This window comes from Pantherophis guttatus, chromosome 9 (assembly GCF_059756535.1).
Source record: "Pantherophis guttatus breed Tessera chromosome 9, ASM5975653v1, whole genome shotgun sequence".
In the NCBI taxonomy this organism is placed as follows: Eukaryota; Metazoa; Chordata; class Lepidosauria; order Squamata; family Colubridae; genus Pantherophis; species Pantherophis guttatus.
The window spans coordinates 28,034,563-28,056,348 of NC_142071.1; the positions used below are offsets into that span (position 1 = coordinate 28,034,563).

At 45.9% G+C, this 21,786-nt stretch overlaps 1 protein-coding gene across 2 annotated transcripts in view; it reads right to left on the reverse strand.

The window, feature by feature from the left end:
* Positions 1-21,786, reverse strand: part of GRIK4 (glutamate ionotropic receptor kainate type subunit 4) — a 409,943-nt gene that overhangs the window by 63,907 nt on the left and 324,250 nt on the right. For both annotated transcript variants that reach the window (XM_087875700.1, XM_060683210.2), the window contains 3 exons: positions 19,783-19,887; positions 5,517-5,624; positions 3,852-4,055 (listed from right to left, as the gene is read on the reverse strand). In XM_087875700.1, coding sequence (XP_087731826.1) covers positions 3,852-4,055; positions 5,517-5,624; positions 19,783-19,887 — 417 coding nt within the window. The remainder of the gene's footprint in view (positions 1-3,851; positions 4,056-5,516; positions 5,625-19,782; positions 19,888-21,786) is intronic.

Consider the following 21,786-nt stretch of genomic DNA (forward strand, 5'->3'; position numbering starts at 1 on the left):
GGTGGTGCAGGAGGCCGAGTAGGTAACACCCAACATGGCCATTCCCATCCAGCAACCGGGCAGAGAACCCCTTGCTAAAATTGGGGGTCATGTGCACATCCGCGGGGGGGGGGAATCGTTCATGCATGTACAGGGGGCGCGCATTGCATTATGGGTGCCAAAATGCGCTCTTGGCACACAAAGAGAAAAAGGTTAGCCCTCGCTGCTATAGGCAGTCTCAGGGTTAACAACATCTGAATTATGGACAACTTCTATTTTCGAATGGGTGGCCTATTACTAAAAATGGCAGACGGGACTCTCCTTCCTCAAGCCAAGAAACCGTCAAAGCTGCACATTCTGAGGACACACAGCTTGTTTTCAGCAGGTTTCAGCATTTCCTGAAAGCATCGTGTGGCTCAAGGAAGGATGACACCATCTGCCATTTTTAGCCTGAGCAGTCCGTTTGTAAGTATGAATTCCGACCAACCTACAAAATTCGAGTTAGAGGCACAGTTAGGAAAGGAACTCATTCCTAATTCAGGGGCTGCTCGTAACCTTTCTTTGCACCTCCTGACAGCCCCTTTATCAAGTTTCAAAGCAGTTCATGATATTGTGATCACAAGAAGACGCTGCGAAACTGAAGGTGTGGCCGATGAGATTCAGGAAGAGAAAGAAGAAGCCGGAGATCTGGAACTCAAGCCGAGATACCGAGATCTTCTGACATTTACTGAAAGAGCTAAAGGAAGGATTCACAGGAGAGTGAAGCCAGGCGCGCGGTAACTATTATTAGTTTGGACAAATGCCATCCCATAATTTCTCATTTAGCTTCTTTGGAAACTCTTTTCTCAGGGGGTGAGAAAGAATTGGTGCAATCAGCTCCATTCAACGAAGTATTGTCCTCTCACCTTTGAGAGCCAGAGTGCAAAATACATCATATGTGACTCTTCTGTCTCACTTGTGATGGTTACAGAGTCTTTGGATTTCTGAGTTCACAGCCTCCCTAAAAAATTCTGCATATTTTCTCTCTCTTAATGTAAATAGCACTCTGCTGTTCTGACCTAGGCTTCCTTACAAAGTATAGAGCACAATCCTAGTCCCAGCAAACCTCTTTAATTCAAATGGCTGTGAATTATTGTCATTCATAGTCTGAAAGGCTTCTCAAACAGTCTTTCAGGGGAGTGTTTACAAACACCCACCTTATCTCCCTTGGAATGCTGCCAGAGAACTAATTGCCACACGCAGGGCAAGGCCAAACGTAGCACAGAGTCAAACAGAGCTTTCCCAGAGCTTTTACCGACCAGATGAACTAATTGCTTCCTGCAAAAGCTCACGTCCCATTCGCTTCTCTTTTATGTCTTATGGGAGGGGCCAATCATCTCCAAGCCTTACTCCCAAGTCGACCCTGTTTTCTTAATTGTTCCTGTCTTCTGGCAGCTCTATGCATGCGCATACTGGGAACAGGCTCCCGCTGTTCTTCTGCCTTGCTGTTGTCAGACTCTGGAGGCTCTGAAGGCAGCAAAGAACTACCAGACGGCCCTGGCCCCCTCTCTGCCTCCAACTCAGAGCCCTCATCTGAACCTTCCCCAGACTTCAGGACTGGTCCACGTTCCTCCCCAACCTCCTCACTGTCCAAATTTGCTGCCAGCTCTGTTGGCTGCTGGCGGGCCGCAGCAAGGTGGCACTAAATAATCCATGAGGACATTTCAGAAGCTGAAGAGTTCCATCCTCAACTTTTCCCCCAACCCAACCCAAATGGGCTGCTGAACGCCCAGATACAGGCAGTTACATAGATGACCCTACACAAAAGGTGCCAGGTTTTGACCTTCCTCGTCAGCATTGGTCAACTCTGAACAGAATCCGTACCCAACATGGTGTCTGCCAGGACTCACTGTTTAAGTGGGGTCTTGTCTCTACCCCTCAGTGTGACTGTGGTGTTCCTCGACAAAATATCCATCACATTGTGTCTGAATGTCCATCGGGAGCTTACACTGGCCCAATGGCTGATTTTTTTTCAACATAGACCACCTTGTCCTTGACTGGCTGGGTGGACTGAACATTAACATTTGAACCACTATAAGTCCATGTATTTGCCATACACTAAATAAAATAAATCCCCAACCTTAGTTAGATGATCACATTTGAAAATGACAAATTAAGATCCCTCATAATTCACTAATTTGGCTTTCGGAGGATTGAAGTGATCTCCTTGGCTGACACAGGAACCCTGGAGGAAGATGGAAGCCCGATTCCAGCTCAGGTGCTTGAGCAGTTGAGGTCTACCTTCCCTTGCATTTAATTCCTCCCTCAACATGGGAACAACCACTCACAGATCTTACCATCCTACTCAACGACATGACTTTGTAGTGATAACATATCCAGTCCAAACTGAAGAAAAGAACTCAAGAAGCTTCTTGGATGAGAAACGAAATATTTTAAAGGAAAAAACCCCAAGAAAGTCCAGTTGCCTTTTGGAAAAAAAACGCCTTGTCAGACCTGTCACCACTTAAAACCTCTAAATCAGTGTTTCTCAACCTTGGTAGCTTGAAGATGGGTGGACTTCAACTCCCAGAATCCCCCAGCCAGCAGCGCTGGCTGGGGGGTTTCTGGGAGTTGAAGTCCACCCATCTTCAAGCTTCCAAGGTTGAGAAACACTGCTCTAAATGAAGTACAAGCAAGTGTAAGGTGGCTGCTGTCACACCTCTGGGACAACCATGACTTGATGATTGAGCTCCAGAGATATTTATCCAGTCCATAGTCACAATCCAAACCAGCAAAAATAATCCAACCATCTGAACAGATCATAAAGTAAACAAGAAATGGCATGTTTACCAACTGATTCTTCCTGTGCAGATGGGAGATTTCACATTTTTAATGCTTCCCATATCAAAAATAACTCCATACATATGGAGCACATGACCATCTAAAAACATCTCCCTCAACCCCAGTATTCTCAAGACAAGTCAGTCAATAATTACCAGGCAGATCATAACTATGGGAGTTATATCTAACCCAATGTTTCTCAGTCTCCGAAACCTGGAGATATGTGGACCTCAACTCCTAGAATTATTGGGAGAAGTGTGGGAAATTGGGGAATTCTGGAAGTTTGAAAACCACACATCATTGAGTTGCTGAAGTTGAGGAGCACTGGTCTAACATATCTAGAGAGCACTAGGTGGAGAAAGATGGATATAGGAGGAGACTCAATGGTGAAATCTGAACCGGTTGGCTACCGGTTCACTGGCTGCGCATGTGTTGTGTGCCAAGTGCACGCTGAATGCATGCATGCACATTAAACACACTGTGTGTGCATGCGCAGTGTACACCAAACGTGCGCTGCATGTTTAAAAAGCTACCTGTTCGGTCGAACCGGTAGCTAAAAAAAGCTACGATCCAACGATCAGCTGTGCCGCGCAGTTTAGCTTTGCCTTCTAGTGAAGTGTGCACTGAAGTGTGCACACGTGCATGAGCAATACGTGCCAAAAGGAAGCTTGGGAAGGTAAGTAGAACAGTAAGGGGGGGGATCAGCTGTGCTGCACGATTTAACTTCACTAGAAAGCAGGAAATCCTGCTTTCTAGCAAAGCTAATCTGCGCGGAACAGCTGATCGTTGGATTGTAGCTTTTTTTTACTACTGGTTCACCCAAACCAGTAGTTTTTTTTCAATACTGGTTTGCCCGAACCCGTAGCATTTCACCCCTGAGGAGACTGATTTAGAGATGCCTGTCCCTACCATAACAATTTGGTGAACATGACACCCGAAGGAATGCTTTTAAATAACAGAATGAAACTACTTCATGAAAGAAGGTGACACATGTAATTCTGGTAGACATCTAAGATAGCCTTTAAGTCTTTATCGTTGGCTGGCTTACTCACCCGAGCGATCAGTTCTCCAACCATGCCTGTCCACGTTCCGTTAGCCTCAGGAACTCCATAAACTCCATCTCCCACCAGGTGAATCTTGTAGTTGAAGTGCAAAATATCCGCAAGCTCCTTGAGCATGTCCACGCAGAAGCCCTCGTAACGGTCGTTCCCTTCCAGCTCTTGATGGTTGCCCTTGAGCATTAAGTAAGGGTTTTCCTGCATCGAAACTGGGCAGCTGTCATTCTCATCTTAGCCACGGAGTTGCAACAGCACTAGATTCAGCACAAATCGGAAAGCAGGGGCGGGTGATATGAGGGACTCATTGGGAATTTCCGGGAAGGGGGAACAAATCTCGGGGATAGATTTACACCAGACTTTCATGTTATCTGGGGGGATGCAGTCAGAGCTAGCTAGATCCAAATGAGCAGATGTTCCCAGGTTTGGCAGACAGACAACGATCTCATTCCATGCAGGTGACAGTCTTGTCAGAAAAGTGGGAGTCTGTGGGCCATAAATGTCACCTGGCATATGGGGGACAATATGGTAGGAAGCAATAGGAACTAGGGATAAGGTGCACAGCTACAGCAAGCAGGTGGTACAGTTGCTAGCGGCATTCAATATGGAGAGAAGGATATTTGACTAACGCTCTACAGATGTTTGACAAATGCTCTACCAGCATAGCATTAACGATGAGAAAGGATATCTCCTGTCCAGCAAACGGCCCCGATAGTTTAGCCAACATGACAGTTGGCAATAAGGGTGGCAACAGAGCAATATTTGAGAACCAGATACTTCTATTCCTTGCATAGTAGCATCGTTGCTACCTTGGCACTTGCGCCTAGTTGAAGAAACTTCATAGGAAATCCAATCATTTCTCCTGGCATAATTCCGACAGGCAATAACTTAACTGATGGAGTTGCCTGTAAGCCGCCTAGAGTCGTTGTAGGCAGCAGTCACATGAATTTCCCAAATAAATGAATAAATGGAAGAATTGAGCCTGATAGATGTGAGACAGAATACAAACTGTTGCTAGGCTTAATTCTCCATGGATGGAAATCCATAAGGATATTTTGGAGAATTTAGAAGCAGTGGACAACTGAAGAGACCAAGAAGAAGTTGGCCATAGTGGGAAATGAGCAAAGCATTTGATGTTATGGAAACATCTCCTTAGATTATCCGAGGTCACTCAGATTGTATAATCCTTACTAAACAAGATGTCCTAGACAAATGGAAGATGACTTCTCCATCTTTATCACTAAATTTGATTTAGTCCAAATCATATGGGAGAAGAATGGAAAAGTGGGATGTAGATGGATCCCGTTTCAAGTTTCATTCTTGCTCATGCTGAATGCATCAAAAATAGATTTCTGCCCAACAAAGCAATGAAAAATTAAGTAACTTCTGCAAATTAGCAATGGGATTGTATGTTCCTTCAAGAGTTTCATAGTCCTATGCATTAAATGATAGCATACTGAACACTTTCCCCCAAACTGGTGTTCTCCAGAGGTGCTAGGATTACAAGTTTCAGTGCTACCGATTAGTATTCTGGTTCTTGCAATCCTAACAGGTCTACGAGGCCACCAAGTTGGAGAAAAGCTGGCATAGAGGACAATAAGAGGCCACATCTCAATTGCCTGAGAAGAAAAGGGGTCCTTCCTTCTGACCCTCCATGCTTACCAGGATGGTGGTGACAAGAAGCGTGGTGTTGAAGAGGGTCTCTGACACGTTGGTTGAGAAGATCTGGTTATCCATCGAAAGGCCTTTTGTAACATGCCAATGACCGATCTACAAAGAGGAAGAGAAGAACAGTGACTTATCAGAGTAGGCCTGCAGTGGCGCAGTGGTTAGAAGGCAGTACTGCAGGCTACTTCTGCTGATCATCGGCTGACAGCAGTTTGGCAGGTCGAATCTCACCAGGCTCAAGGTTGACTCAGCCTTCCATCCTTCCGAGGTGGGTAAAATGGGGGCAAGATGCTGACTCTGTAAACCACTTAGAGAGTGGCTGTACAGCACTATGAAGTCCAAGTGCTAGTCAGTGGTGGGATTCAGCCAGTTTGCATCTATTCGGGAGAACCGGTTGTTAACTTTCTAAGCAATTCAGAGAACCAGTTGTTGGAAGAAATCTTTTGTTTTTTTCCACTTTACAGGGCTAATCCTGTAAGGAATTACAACATTCTGGTGTTGTTTCTAGCCTAATCTTTATTGCCCTGCTTACAGAAACTGCCTCTCTGGTTAACCCTTTTTACATTGTAACAGCTAAGGCGAAGCACCTATCAATGTTAGTGACATGAGTTGGCCACACCCACACGATCACATGACCACCGAGCCACTCCTACCCAGCTGGTCATTGGGGCAGAGATCCAATTGTTAAATTCTTTGAATCCCACCACTGGTGCTATTGCTATATGGCCAGTCTGGCTGACAATGCAGCCAATTCTGCAAAACGCAGTGGTCAATGCTTCGTTGGCTTTACAATATATCCCACCAGCATTATGTTGGAGAATTCAGCTATAAGTGGGCCTTATTAAGGTTTGTCATAACCTCATTAAAAAAACAAACAAAGTTGTGGAGATTTTTCCAAGTGTTCCACCATACAGAAACCTTTTTGCTTAGAATGACAGTTGGAAGGGACATTGGGTGTCTTCTAGTCCAACCCCTAGACCATTTCAGACACATGGTTATCCAAGCTCTTAAAAACTTCCAGTGTTGGAGCATTTACAACTTCTGGAGGCAAGTTGTTCCACTGATTAATGGTTCTCACTGTCAGGAAATTCCTCCTTAGTTCTAAGTTGCTCCTCTCCTTTATTAGTTTCCACCCATTACTTCTTGTCCTGCCCTCAGGTGCTTTGGAGAATAGCTTGACTCCCTCTTCTTTGTGGCACCTCCTTAGACACTGCTATCATGTCACCCTTGGTCCTTCTTTTCATTAAACTAGTCATACCCAATTCCTGCTACTGTTCTTCATATGTTTTAGCCTCCAATCACCTTTGTTGCTCTTTCTAGAGTTTCAACATCTTTGTTTCAATGGAAGCATTGAGATCAATGTAGGGAGCACTGTTCCTGCCCCCGATGTGAGGTTGGCCCCAACCCTCCTATCTTTTCATAAGGGCCTGAAGTGAAGCTCTGCCAGTTGGTTTGGGGCCCCAGTGAAGGAACAGCACAACAGAGGTGGTTGATTGAGTAACAACAGAACTCACCTCTCCCCATTCTGCCCCAGCTCTCCCTATGGCATGTGTGCCACAGGTGGCATGCATAGCCATATTGGTGGGCACACGAGCTCAGCTCTGGCACGTGTGTGCACCGGCCAGCTGATTTTTGGGCCTTCTGGGCCTACCGGAAATAGGGAAACAGGCTGTTTCCTGCCTCTGGAGGGCCTCAGAGTGGTGATGGTGGGGAAGGCCCATTTTTTGCTCTCCCCAGCCTCCAGAGCCTTTCTAGGAGCCTGGGGAGGGCAAAAACGGCCTTTCCCACCCTTCTGGTGAAACCGGAAGTCGGCAAATGGGCCATTTCGGGCCTCAAGAGGGCCTCTGGGCGGGGGGTAGGGAAGGCTATTTTCACCCTCCCCAGGCTCCTAGAAAGGCTCTGGAGCCTGGGGAGAGAGAAAAACAGGCCTACCAGGCCCACCGGGCCATCGCGTGCCAGGAGGGGGGGGAGTAAGGGAGTAAGCATGTGCATGTGCAGGGGTGGGGTGCATAGAATTATGGGTGTGGCCAATACATTTTATACATAAAACAAATAAACATACCTTAGCAAAGACTAGGTTTTCAGTTCCTCAACTGCCGAGGTGTACTTTAGTAAGATACTTTGATATAAAAGCACATTCTCCACAGTTCTGTTTGGTTACTAATGACTGTAGCCTCCTTTCCTCTGTAATTGCTTCCAAGAGATTAATTAACCCTTTGTTAATGATATCACTCTAGCTAATCAACCCCAAGTTTGCCAATAGCCAGTCTAAGTCGTTCCATCTCGGTTTCTGTTTTATTCTCCTTCAAACTAATTTACACTCTCCCGTGGCAATGGAACGGAGCCATCATAAATCCTTTCTGACACACTGTTTTCGTGTGCTGTCGTTTCTTTCAACCCACAAGATCAAGGAGTCCTGAGTTTCCAATCCTACCAATTTGGTAGTACAGTGGTCTAAAGCACCCTGTTATTAAGACCAGCTGCCTGCAATTACTGCAGGTTCGAATCTCGCCAGGTGCCAGGTTGACTCAGCCTTCTATCCTTTCTAAGGTAGGTAAATTGAGGACCCAGTTGTGGGGGCAATAAGCTGACTTTGTATAAATATACAAAAGGATGAAGGCTATTGCTTAGCGCATTGTAAGCCGCCCTGAGTCTCCGGAGAAGGGCGGCATATAAATCAAATTAAAAAAAAAAATTTCGGAGACCCAGTTTTAAGACTGACCTCATTGCTTTATGGGTGACCCAGATGGACCCGCTAAGATGCAACAGATAGGGGACAAGACGTTAGATCAGGGGTGTCAAACTCGATTTCATTGAGGGCCGCATCAGGGTTGTGTTTGACCTCGGGGTGGGGGGGGGGAGGATGGACATGGCCAGGGTGAGCGTGGCCAGCTTGACGTCACTCATGTCGGGGGCACCTGGGGTGGCCCGAGCGCTCTGTTTTCACTGGGAGAGGCACTGTGGACCAGTCCTTCATTGTTTCCAGAGAAACCCCGTGGGCCAGATCTAAACACCCGTAGGCCAGATCCGGCCCATGGTTCTTGAGTTGGACACCCCTGCATTAGATCATTTTGCAAAGACATCCTTAGAACCCTAACCCTAACCCTTTAAATTCCTGGGAGTCCATCTCAGCAAAGACCTCACCTGGGAAAACAACATAATCCAGGTGGTCAGGAAGGCCCAAGAGAGACTCCGTTTCCTTAGGGTCTTGTGTAAAAACAGGGTGGAACAACAACTGATGACCTCCTTTTATAGGTCCACAATAGAATAGAAGTTTTTCACCCTCCCCAGGCTCCAGAGCCTTTCTAGGAGTCTGGGGAGGGCAAAAACAGCCTTCCCCACTCCCCCGGAGGCTCTCTGGAGGCCAGAAACAGCCTGTTTCCCAACTTCTGATAGGCCCAGAAGGCCTGAAAATCAGCTGGCCAGCATGCACATGCACACCGGAGCTGAGCTTGCTTGCCCACCCATATGGCTCTTCGTGCGACCTGTGGCACGTGTGTCATAGGTTCGCCACCACGGACCTCTAGGATGACAATGAAAAGAGCATGGCACTCGTCAAACCCGACGAGATTCGCTTTCCTTGTCCGGTGCAAACGTCTCAACAAAACCGCTCTTTAACAACTTGAAATCCCACTTCGGCTAATGCAATAATCAGTTTAAGTGGATTTTTGAACTCGATTAACTGAACAAGTAATGAGGATATTAAGAACATGGTCTGGTGCGATTAAATTAGTGTTACCTACGTCGGAACTAAGTTTTTGGAGAACCGAAGAAATTTCTCTCTAACTGAGCTCTAGAGCCAGGGGTGGGTTCTAAATTTTTTACTGCCAGTTCTGTGGGCGTGGCTTATTTTGTGGGCGTGGCTTGGTGGGTGGGGTAATGTGACTGGGTGGGCCTGGTCAACTTTTTTTTTTTTTTTACTTTCAAAAGCATTTTTTCTACAACCTTAAGAGGTTGCAGAAAAAAATGCTTTTAAAAGCCTCTGACGATCAGGCGACTCAGCCGGGATCGCCAGAAGCTTTTAAAGGCATTTTTTTTCTACAATCTCTTCGGCCGAAGAGGTTGTAGAAAAAAAGCCAAGTCAACGAGGAAGCCAGATTCACTTAACAACTGGGTTACTAACTGATCAACCGCGGGGATTCACTTAATAACTGCCGCCAGAAAGGTCGTAAAATGGGGCAACACTGTCTTAGCAAATGTCTCACTGAGCAATAGAAATTTGGAACTCAATTGTGTCTGTAAATCGAGAACCTCCTGTATCGGCTTCCTGACTTAAACTTTGTACGTTAAGTTTTCTGCTCTTTTTCCCTGCTGTTTGATCAGCCTTTTCATTCTCCTCCCCTCCACCCCCAGTGTTTAGCTCTGTTATTAATGCATTTTTTCTGAAAAATATCTTGGACGCTATTTATATTGGAAGTCAGTGTGCAAGAAATTATGTAAAACGAGTATTTCCATGCATGCCTGTCTCAGCGCTTCGAGAGAGGGGAAGAACACCAATTAAGTGGGGTTTATAAAAAAAGGCACAATCTTATAGTATTTGTTTTAGTAGCTACACCGAGGTGCTCAACTGTGGTGACTTTAAGACTTGTGCAATGCTGGCTTTGGGAATTCTGGGAATTGAAGTCCACAGGTCTTAAAGTCGCCACAATTGGACACCCCGACCTAATACTAAGAGACAATGTCTACACAGTCTACACAATCTTACTAAGAGACATCCTATAATGTCTTCTCCAGAGGTGGGCTTCAAAAATTTTAACAAGGGGTTCTCTGCCCGGTTGCTGGTTGGGCATGGCCATGGTGGGCGTGGCCTGTTCGGCCTCCTGCACCATGGTGGGTGGGGGGCATTTTCGCCCTCCCCAGGCTCCGAAAGCTTTCCTTGAGCCTCCGGGAGGATGAAAACGGCTCCCCCTGGGCTCCGGAGGTCAGAAACGGGTCCGTTTTCAGACTTCCGGTAGGCTCGTTTTTTGTCCTCCCCAGGCTCCGGAAGCTTTCCTCGAGCCTCCGGGAGGGTGAAAACAGCCTCCCCAGGTTCTGGAGGCATTCTGGAGGCCAGAAACGGGCCCGTTTCCAGCCTTCTCGGAAGTTTGAGAAGTAGGCCTATTTTTCACTCTCCCCGAGCCTCTGTGTGTGGCCTGCACTTACCTGCACCCAAAACAGGCCGCATGGGGACTTCTGGGAGGGGCGGGAACGGCGGGGCCAACCAGGAGTGGGATTTCGGGTTCTCCAAATTGCGCAGAATCTTAGCTACAGGTTCTCCTGAACCCCTGCGAACCCCCAGGGAGGTTCTGCATGGTAGATCAACGTTAAGAGGCGAAAGCAGTTGCCTCTTCATAGATTAAGACTCCTAACTACAATATAATATTCCTCGCCGTGGCAAGACTGCCCCTCGGTATTTCAAGAGCATTTATTTCTGGCCCCGGCCTCTCTTTCCCCAGCCATTTAGAAACAGATTAGCTTTAATTCTGACAGCCCTCTAAGTCCATAATTTGTACTTTCCCTGCTGGCATGCCCAAATTAATTGACTATCGCGGCGGCCTCCTCCGACAACCGACCCTTGGTCGTACAATGGTAGGCTAAATACATCTGTGCCTCAAGGTTATCCCATAACGTTCTGGGCTGACTCTGGCTTGGAGCTCTCTCTCTCGATGGCATGGTAATATTCCTAATAGATCTCCCTCCCCGCCTTCTGCTGCTGAAGGTGAAGGCGTCCAAGATCATTAAAGGATAGAATTTTTTCTCTCTCTCGCTCTCTGTCCCTCCTTCTCTCTCCTTTGAGGGGCTGCTACAGAGAGGAGGGGGTCAAACTGTTTTCCAAAGCACCTGAAGGCCAGACAAGGAATCATGGATGGAAACTGATCAAGGAGAGATTCACCCTGGAAATAAGGATACATTTTCTGATAGGGGGAACAATCAACCCATGGAACAGCTTGTTTTCGGAAGTTGTGGGAGCTTCATCACTGGAGGCTTTCAAGAAGATTGGGCTGCCATTTGTCAGAAATGGTGTAGGGTCTCCTGCTTGGACAAGGGGTTGGACTAGATGACCTACAAGGTCCCTTCCAACTCTGTTAATCTGAACACTCATCTACACTTATTTATCTGCGATTCGGCAAGGTTTTTTCATCCTGCTTCGGTTCTCTGAAGGTAACTGCCAGCCGGAGAACCTTCCGATCACGAGAGCAAGATTCCAGCTTTGGATCTCCTCTGAGTGAACAGATCTGAAGAGGCCTGCCCTTATGAAGTTCACGCTCACATTTTTCTTCTACCCCCAAAGAAGCTTCCGGATTCTTTCAAGCGAGGCCTAAAAAGGCCAGATGTATTTTCCAACGATCGGGAAATTTGTCAACGGAGCCAAGTACAATTGATCCCAAAGGAATATGACCTCCGGCTGCATTTTCTGTGTTCTCCAGAGATCAAAACATGACTTTCCATTCCTTTAAAGCTGTAAGCAGCCCTGAATCCGACCGCCTTGAATGGAGCCAATGTGACTTGAAATAAAAATAAGCTCATTTCGTGCTCCTGGCTATGTTTTGTCAAGGCAGCTCCTCCTTCCCCCAAGGGGAAAAATAATTATCATTTGTTCCTGAAGCTCCTTGTCGCTGCTTATGCGACACAAAGAGAAGAAAATGTTCTGCAGAAGAGTTGATGGGATAATTAGGCCAGGAACTCCTTGTCAATCTAAAATGGCTTCGCATCTCAACCCTCCCTCCCACCAAAATACTAATACGGTACCAGATAAGAAGCTGCGAAAATTCCGGTTGGGAAATAGCGTAGGGACGTTTGGAAGTTTATTGGCTTGAGAAGTGAAATTTGGAGTTTCAGAATAATGTAAGAAAGGCATCTCATTTGAGCCTGCTTGAAAGAGGCATGTAATAGACTGGAGAATTCCTACTGGAGCTTCTGGTTACTAGCAGTAGCAGCAGCTGCTGGCTCCTATAAAATACATGAGTACAAGGTTGCATTTCAGATTTGGTTCATTCGGGTGATAAAATGTTTCTTCAGGTTGGAAAGAATTCCCCTGGCATGGAGGAACATAGTTATCTGCCTTCTTCTAACCCGAATTCTTGGGTTTCTCTTCTTTTTTCTCTTTTCTTTTCTTTCTTTCTTTTTCTTTTCCTCCCTCTTTCTTTCTTTCTCTCTCTCCTTTCTTTTCTTTCCTCCTTCCTTCCTTCCTTCCTTTCTCTTTCTTTTCCTCCCTCCCTCCCTCCCTCTTTCTTTCTTCCTTCCTTCCTTTCTCTTTCTTTTCCTTCCTCTTTCTTTCTTTTCTCTTTCTTTCTTTTTCTTTCTTTCCTTGTCTTCCTTTATTTTCCTCCCTCCCTTTCTTTCTTTCTTCTTCCTTCCTTTATTTCTTTCTTTTCCTCCCTCCCTCTTTCATTCTTTCTTTTTCTCTTTCTTTCTTTTCCTTCCTTCCTTCCTTCCTTCCTTCCTTCCTTTGCTTTCCTTCTTTCCTCCCTCCTTTTTCTCTCTCTTTCCTTTCTTTCTCTTTCTTTCTTTCTTCCTCCCTCTTTCTTCCTTTCTCTCTTCCTCCTTCCTTCCTTCCTTCTTCCTTCCTTCATTTCTTTCTTTCCCTCCCTCCCTCTTTTTTCTTTCTTTCTTTCTTTCTTTCTTTCTTTCTTTCTTTCTTTCTTTCTTTCCCTTCCTCCCTCTCTCCTTCCTTCCTTCCTTCCTTCCTTCCTTCCTTCCTTCCTTCCTTCCTTCCAATTTATTGGTGGCCTATCTTCCCATAGGGTAATAATATTGTTAGCAATGGCAATGTGTTTTTCCTGGTTTGGGTGTGCCTCATTCCACTGTGTGAATCTAGCCACTGTATTTTCTAAACTGTGACTCCTGGTTTACGCATGTTGCACAGACATACTCAATTGTAAGTTACTTACTAAATCATGGTTAACTGCCACGGTTGAGCCCAATCACTGTTTTGGGTTTCCAACAGTATTTTTAGCCCTACTGTGAGATGCCTCAAGTTTGCGGCTGCAAAGCAGATGCTCACCTGCTCGGAGAATATTAGGAGCACCTGAGCTAAAATGGGAGCCAAACCACATAACTTAAACACGGTTCTGATTCTACAAAACCAAGTGAAGGTCCACTCCGAAATTCAAAAAAAGATTTGATAGGCTCATTCTTTTCTAAGACAGCAGCCAAGGCAATGAGTTGGCATTTTTCAGCAAGCTGAAAACGCTACTCAGGTGGCTGGAGAATTCCTTCTCAAATACACTTAGCCAGCTTCGACTAAACGCAAAACCATGTTGAGGCCTGCTATGTAAATATATTAAATATTCAATCACTGAATGCTGCTGGCCATCAGCGGGAAACAGCAAGGATGAGAAAGCCTTAAGCACAGATAATTTGCCGGCTGCTAGGATTTGGGCACCGCTTCAACATTCACTGAATTTTCGAGCAGAGCCGATGAACAGGGAGCCCAGGCGAAAGACAGAGAAGGAAATTAAAAAAAAAATTGGTAAACAACAAGAACAACAATAACATCCATCCAGGCAAGCAGAGCTGATCCACCAAAACAGCGCAGGTACTTCGACTTACAGCATTTAGTGATCATTTGAAGTTACAATGGCACTGAAAAAAAGTGATTTATGACCATTTTGGTGTGAGGATTAGTTTTACGTCACTTTTTTCCATGCCGTAAATTGAGCATTACCTGTATATAGGTGCCGGCTTTTTCCTCTTTATGGTTTAGCGTTTTTGCTGAGTTATAAAATATTATTTTATATTATATTATAACATTATATTATAATATTATATTATAATATTATAACACCGCCCTGAGTCCTTCGGGAGTAGGGCGGTATACAAATTCAATAAAATAAAATAAATAAAAAATAAATTATAAGATACAAAATACAAAAGTAAATAGGAAAACAGTGGGGAGGAAGAGAGGGAAGAGAAGTGAGTAAGAATAAGAAAAAAAAGAAAATGAAGGATTGACTTCCGACTCTCCCTGTTGCGATAAAATAAGCCATTACCATCAAATCGCAATTTTGTACTTTTTCATAATAATACGAACAAGCCATTTTTATAAAGATCTATCAATCTACTCGGTAAAACCCCAAATCAAAGTTTCATTCTTTTCCACTTCAAGCACGAAGTTCAGAAGCGCTCTCCACGTGGAAATGAAAGCACTTCTATTCTTAAGCTTTTTCCTCTTTAATCATTCGAATAAAAATGTTTTCATTTCAGAAGGCCAGGCTGAAGAATCCTCAAAACTGCCTTTTTCCCCCCATGCAGTTCATCCCTGGTGAGTCATTACTAAAGGTTCTGAAACATGGAACTGAAGTAACAGTAACAGTAACAGAGTTGGAAGGGACCTTGGAGGTCATTTAGTCCAACCCCCTGCTCACACAGGAGACCTGTACTAGGGATTCGTTCTAGATCAGGGGTGTCAAACTCAAGGCTGGATCCGGACCACGGGGTGCTTAGATCCAGCCTGTGGGGCCAGCCTGGAAACAGCAAAGGATTGGCCCACGGCGCCTCTGCCAGCGAAAATACCGCAGTGCCCCCGTGCCCCGTTTTCGCTGGCAGAGGGCTAACCAAGCAAACTAAAAACAAAACAGAAGGAGAAATGTTTCCCTTTTTGCATTTGAGCATCCAAGAAAGGACAGGAAAGGAGAAAGAGAAAGAGGAAAGAGAAGGAAAAAGAGGGGAAGATGGGAAGAGAGCAAGGAAGGAAAAATAAGGAAAGGGGAAGGAAGAAGAAAGGAGAATGAAGAGGGAAGGAAAAAGAAGAGAAGAGAAGAGAAGAGAAGAGAAGAGAAGAGAAGAGAAGAGAAGAGAAGAGAAGAGAAGGAAGGAAAAATAGAGGTTAGGACAAAATGGAAGGAATGAAAGAAGGAAGGAAGGAGAATGAAGAGGGAAGAAAAAAGAAGAGAAGAAAAGGAAGGAAGGAAGGAAGGAGAATGAAGAGGGAAGGAAAAAAAGAGAAGGAAGGAAAGGAAAATAGGAGGACAAAATGGAAGAAAGGAAGGAAGGAAGGAAAGAAGGAAAAATAGAAGTTAGGACAAAATGGAAAGAATGAAAGAAGGAAGGAAGGAGAATGAAGAGGGAAGGAAAAAGAAGAGAAGGAAGGAAGGGAAAATAGAAGTTAGGACAAAATGGAAGGAATGAAGGAAGGAAGGAGAATGAAGAGGGAAGAAAAAAGAAGAGAAGAGAAGAGAAGGAAGGAAGGAAGGAAGGAAGGAGAATGAAGAGGGAAGAAAAAAGAAGAGAAGAGAAGGAAGGAAGGAAGGAAGGAGAATGAAGAGGGAAGGAAAAAAGAGAAGGAAAGAAAGGAAAATAGGAGGACAAAATGGAAGGAAGGAAGGAAGGAAGGAAGGAAGGAAGGAAGGAAGGAAGGAAGGAAGGAAGATTATAATGAGAGTGAGGGAGGGTCTCAGGGAAGTCCTGCCTTAGGTGGCCCCCGACACAAGTGATGAGCTGGCCACACCCACCATGGTGACACCCACCCTGGCCACGCCCAGCCAGCCCTGTGAGGTCAAACACAACCCTGATGTGGCCCTCAATGAAATCGAGTTTGATACCCTTGTTCTAGATCTTTGGGTTGTCTCTTGCGGTTCAGATCCCGGAATCTGTGCAAATGATCAAGCTTGAAAGAGAGCAAGCAAGAGTTAAGCTCCTTCTGTGCGGGAGCCCTGTAAGATTTGAACATCGCCTAAAACGGCTTCCGTTCCCACCACCAAAGTATTTGCCTCCTCTATTATTTATCAGCCGTTGCATTATTTAAACCGCCGTACCCCGTAAATGCATGGCACAGAGCTCGTGTTTATTCAGCGCTTTGAGTATGTAAAGGATTATAATGTTGTCATTAATAATTCGATAGGCTCAAAAGGCTGCAGCTTGCACAGAAAACAGCAATTGGTGTTTTTGCTACCTGACCTGTGAATGCGGAACAGGAGCCAAACCAATAAGAAGCCAGCTTAAGAGACATGGGCTGTGTAGTCCTTGATGACACTGAAAATTGACCAAAACAACAAGTAATGGGTGGAAATTAATCAAGCAGAGAACCAGGGATGGGATTCAGCCGGTTCAGACTGATTCAGGCGAACCGGTAGTTCCAACTATCAGCTGGCCCCGCCCACCTGCCCTCGCTCTTGCCCAGAGCTCTTCAAACTTTACTGGCTGGAGAATTCTGGGAGTTGAAGTCCACAAGTCTTAAAGCTGCCAAGTTTGGGGACCCCTGCTCTTGCCCTATCCTGTCCTTTATTTCCTTGTTTCTAGCTTATCTGAATCGCGCATTACAGCTGATTTCTGCACCTCAGCTGTTCTACTTACCGGGGCTGGCTTAGAAGGTAAGTGTCAGGTTTCGATGTCATCTCAAATAAATTGCACTCCCAAACAATTAATCTTTGCTGAAATATTCCATTTATTGAGTAAGACAGATCTGGCCCCGACTTCGTCGTAGCCGATACTAACCCTCTGACCCCCAAACCCTTCCCTTTCCGTTCCCCAATTCTCATCTCCTCATTGGCCATCTTCCAAGTCAGTCTCCCCAGCTTCTGACCTCTGACCATCAGCCAAACAATGTAGGCTGGTGACCCCCAGGGGGAGGGCCTTCTCGGTGGGGGCTCCCACCCTCTGGAATCAGTTGCCCCCGGAGATAAGGAGAATCCATGACCTCAATGCCTTCCGTCGTTCCCTTAAAACCCATCTTTTCCAGCAAGCCGGGTTGGCTTAAGAAGAAATTTTTAAATTCTTTTAATCAGTCTGTGATTTCTTAACTTTCGGGCCAAAATTTATATATATTTTTAAATGTTTTTTAATATTTGTATTCTATGTTTTTTATCTTGGCTGTACACCGCCCTGAGTCCTCAGGGAGAAGGGCGGTATATAAATTGGAAATTAAATTAAATTAAATTAAACCCACAGGAATGTTCCCTCCCCCATCCCATCTCCTAGGGGATATTATCTACAGAGGAAATAAGTAGGTGAAAACTCAAGCCTCGTCTCCTCCTTTTTATGGCAGCATCAGAATGCTGACAGTAAGAAGCTGAGCTTTAAAAACCTCCAATTTTAGCGTTGCACGCAAGCGCCCTAGGCGCGCGCACACACACGCGTGCTCACCGAACCGATTGTTAAACCGTTTGCAGCCCACCACCGCAGAGAACCAACCTAGAACTAAGGAGAAATTTCCTGACAGTGAGAACAATTGATCGACGGAATGACTTACCTCCAGAAATCGTGGTTGCTCCATCACTGGAGAAGACATTGGATAGCCATTTGCTCAGAATGGTGTAGGGCAGTGATGGTGAACCTTTTTGGTGCCGAGGGCCCAAACTGCGTGGGCGAAACCCCAAAATGCAATGTGAATCCCCTCCCACATGCGCCCCACTCTCCGCACATGCGTCCTGTCCCGCCCCTCGCCCATTTTTGGCTTCCAGGTTGGTGCAGGAGGCTTTCCAGGCCCAAAACAGGGCATGGGAGGGGCACACTTACCCGCACACATACACACACACAAAATGCAATGTGAGTGCCCCCGCACATGCGTCCTGCCCACTGCACACATGCGTGTGCACATCCTCTGCATGCACCCTGTGCATGCACGGCAGAGACCAGAAGACCAGGTAGACAGTGGGAGACACGCACACATGTACGGTGGAGCTGGGCTGGGGCGACGGCTAGTGTGCCCAAAGAAAGGGCTTTGCGTGCCACCTGTGGCACACGTGCCATAGGTTCTCCATCACGGGTATAGGGAATGGGTGTCAAACTCATGTCATCACAGTGGCGTTACGTGATGTATCAGGACTCCCCCCTTCGCTAAACTGGGCGTGGCCAGCATGTGACGCATCCAGCCCATGGGCCAGGAGTTTGACAGCCCTTGCATAGTGTCTCTTCCTTCAGCAAGGGTTGGACTAAATGATCTCCAAGGTCCCTTCTAACTCCGTTCTTCTGTATTCTGACCCGTTGCAGAGCTTGGCTTGGCCACAGGAGGACGGAAGCTGGTTAGGTTGAGCTCTTCCTCCATTTTAAGCGGAGTTGAAAGAGCCTGTTCAATTCAGCTCAATCTGGCCATGGGTCAGCGGAGCGAGCAACTCCCCAAGCAACAGAACGGAATCTTTATTTGATTTAAACTGGAATTGCTTGGGGAAGGCGCCGAGAGACTTTTGAAAGGAAGTCATTTTTAAGGCCGCAAAGATGCCACAATCACTTCAAACGGAAATTGCTCTAAAGCTGCCTATACAGGGGACGCCTCATTCCGCTTCTTCTCTCATTTGTAGCACCCTGTCAGGTTTGAAGCTGTCCTGAAAGAGCTGGCTCTTATGCTGCTCCTTTTGTGTGTCGCCCATCTCCTATAGAGGATGCTAGGTGTGCTTCTACATTATTTGCAAAGACAATATCTCTATCTGGCTGTCAGGTTTCAATGCTATCTCAAAATAAATGAATTTCCAAACTGCCGATCTTTGAGGAAATTTTCTCTTTATTGAGCATAACGATCTGATCCTGGCTCTTTCGTGGTCAGTACTGACCTTTACCCCCCAATCCCTCTCTTTCCGATCCCCAATTCTCTGCTTCTCATTGGCTATCTTCCAAGCCACTTTCCTCATCCCTTCTTCGTCAGATCACAGGAATGTCTCCCCCCACCCATCTCCGAGGAGACAGAATCTTCAAAGGGATTTAGTAGGCAAAAGTTCAAGCTTCTCCTCTCTTTATATATCAGTGCTGGGACGCTGACATCGGCACTCTTTCCACTGGGATAAAATTCATCCCAAGAAAGTTGTCTTGAATATTTTAACAACAGAAGAACCAAATGAGGTTTACCGCCCCCCAATAAATGAGACGTAGAAAGGAGGTTCCAAATTTATAATCTGGGGGTTTGGGAGAACCTCTAGCTAAGATTCTGTGCAGTTTGGAGAACCCCCAAATCCCACTCCTGTCTGTCCCCACCCATCCCAACCCTCCCAGGAATCCCCACGCGGCCCATTTTGGATGCAGGTAAGTGCAGGGAGCATGTGGGGGCTTGGAGAGGGCGGAAAATGGGCCTACCGGAAGTTTGGGAAGAGGCCTCCGGAGCCTGGGGAGGGCAAAAACACCCCCCCACCATGGTGCAGGAGGCCAACTAGGCCACGCCCACCCAGAGGACTCCTTGCTAAAATTTCTGAAGCCCACCCCTGCTTATAATCAGCATAAACTGGCAGCCAACGAGACAAAGGACATTTTTAAAGGAACCGTGACAACAAGAACAAAAGTCACAACATAAAGAAACAGGTAGTGCTGAACCGGAGGACAAAGGGCAGTGAAAGAAAAACGTCTTTCTATTTACCTGTCTGAAGCCATTCCTGGTGTACTGCAGGATTTTCAGAGCATAGTTTGATCGTTGACCTTTGCTGTTGAACTCTATGTGACCAGTGAGACCTTCCAATTCTACCTGTCCAAGAGAGGGTGAGTTGCAGCGCCAGATAGAAACTGTGAGTCTGAAGGATACAGTCCCTACAATTCTCATGTCAAGACAGAAGGGAAAACACACTGTGTTTTCCCGAAAATTATTATTGGGCGTATTATTGAATAATAAGCCCAATCGGGCTTTTGAGCGCATGCGCTAAAATAAGTCCCCTGAAAATAAGCCCTCCCTGAAAATAAGCCCGGCCCAAAAATAAGCCCTCCCCAAAAATAAGCCCTCCTCGAAAATAAGCCCTCCCCAAAAATATTTAAACACATGTGCAGCCGGTTCCCGCCATTTCCTCTGGTTAGGGTTAGGAAGACAGAACTGGAAATCAGGTAAGACGGCAAGCGTCTTGCTCCATGCGCCCCAAAATAATAAGACCTCCCCTAAAATAAGGCCAAGAGCTTATTTCAGGCTTCAAAAAAATATAAGATAGGGTCTTATTTTCAAGGAAACACTGTAGTCTTGCATGTAACATCTTGGATCTTGGTCTAAGGTCCCTACAATTCTATGATTCTAAGAAAACTACTGGAAAAGTCTGTTGCTCCTCACAGTTGTGAGAAGTTTCAGGTCTGGAAGGAAGATGGGAAGTTTTTGGACAGGGTACCGATGTGATTAGGGGAGAGGGGAGGAAGTCCAGGCCACCTGCGTTGTGAAACGGTGGTGACCAAGCCAACTTTCTTTCTGCCTCCATAGCCGGTCTGCCTTCTGCAGGGACCTTTTGTTCCCATCACCGCAGCTGTGAGTTGCACCGTCGAAAGCGAGTGCTTAATTCAAACGCGTTGCCTGGGACTTGAAGGGGAAGCCATTACATGGCTGGGTGGCACCAGGCGTCACATTGGGTTTATGTGAACATGAAGCATGAGGATGCAAAGGTCTGGTAAATCCAGATAACCACGCTCTGCTAATTGTTGACAAAGCATTAGATTATTGATTTTCCGGCAATACAGATCCCACACAGGAGCAAATACAACCGTCGCAATTTCTGTTAGAGATTCTTTTTTTTTTCAGCAGAATGCAAAGCTCCAATCGAGCTTGTGAGGGTCATGTCGAGTGACTTGTCCATCATCAAAAGCTGAAATAAGAAAAAGTCTCCTTTGTGCAGATGGATACGAGTCATATCCTGTGCCATATTCAGCAGGGCGAACCCCAATCAAGGTCCAACGAAGCCAGCATAGAACTTTGTATTTACTGACAGATACCCTTTCAATAAAAGGACATTGTTCCACAGCCAAGCAACCATAGATTCAGGTCTACTAGGAACTTGAAAACATCTTAGTTTGTTGTCTATGTGACATTTGGAGGTCTGCCAAATAGATGATGGACTCATGAGGAACTATCATTAAAAAACATGCAAACTTGCTGTGCATTCTTTGAAGGTCTTACTCTTTGGATCGAAGTTAGCAAACATCTTCAATAAACCCTACAACAAGGTTGTCCAACCTTGGCAACTGTAAGACTTGTGGGTTTCAACTCCCAGAATTCCCCAGCCACTTCAACTTCTGGGAGTTGAAGTCCACAGGTCTTAAAGTTGTCAAGGTTGGACACCCCTGACCTAAAACCTACTGTTGTAGTCTGTTGTGATATGGATTCCTTCAGTGGAGCTATTTACGCAAATTCCTAGGACCCCTTCTGATGTTTCCTATGATCTATTCCTACAACCTTAAGGGAAAGGGAAAGATTCCTCTTGTACATATGTGCTAGTTGTTCCCGACTCTAGGGGGCGGTGCTCATCTCCATTTCAAAGCCAAAAAGCCAGCACTGTCCGAAGACGTATCTGTAGTCTTGTGGCCAGCATGACTAAATGCCAAAGCCGCACGGAACATTGTTACCTTCCCACCAAAGGGGGTCCCTATGTTGTGGCTCTGTTACCTGAGCCTGTGT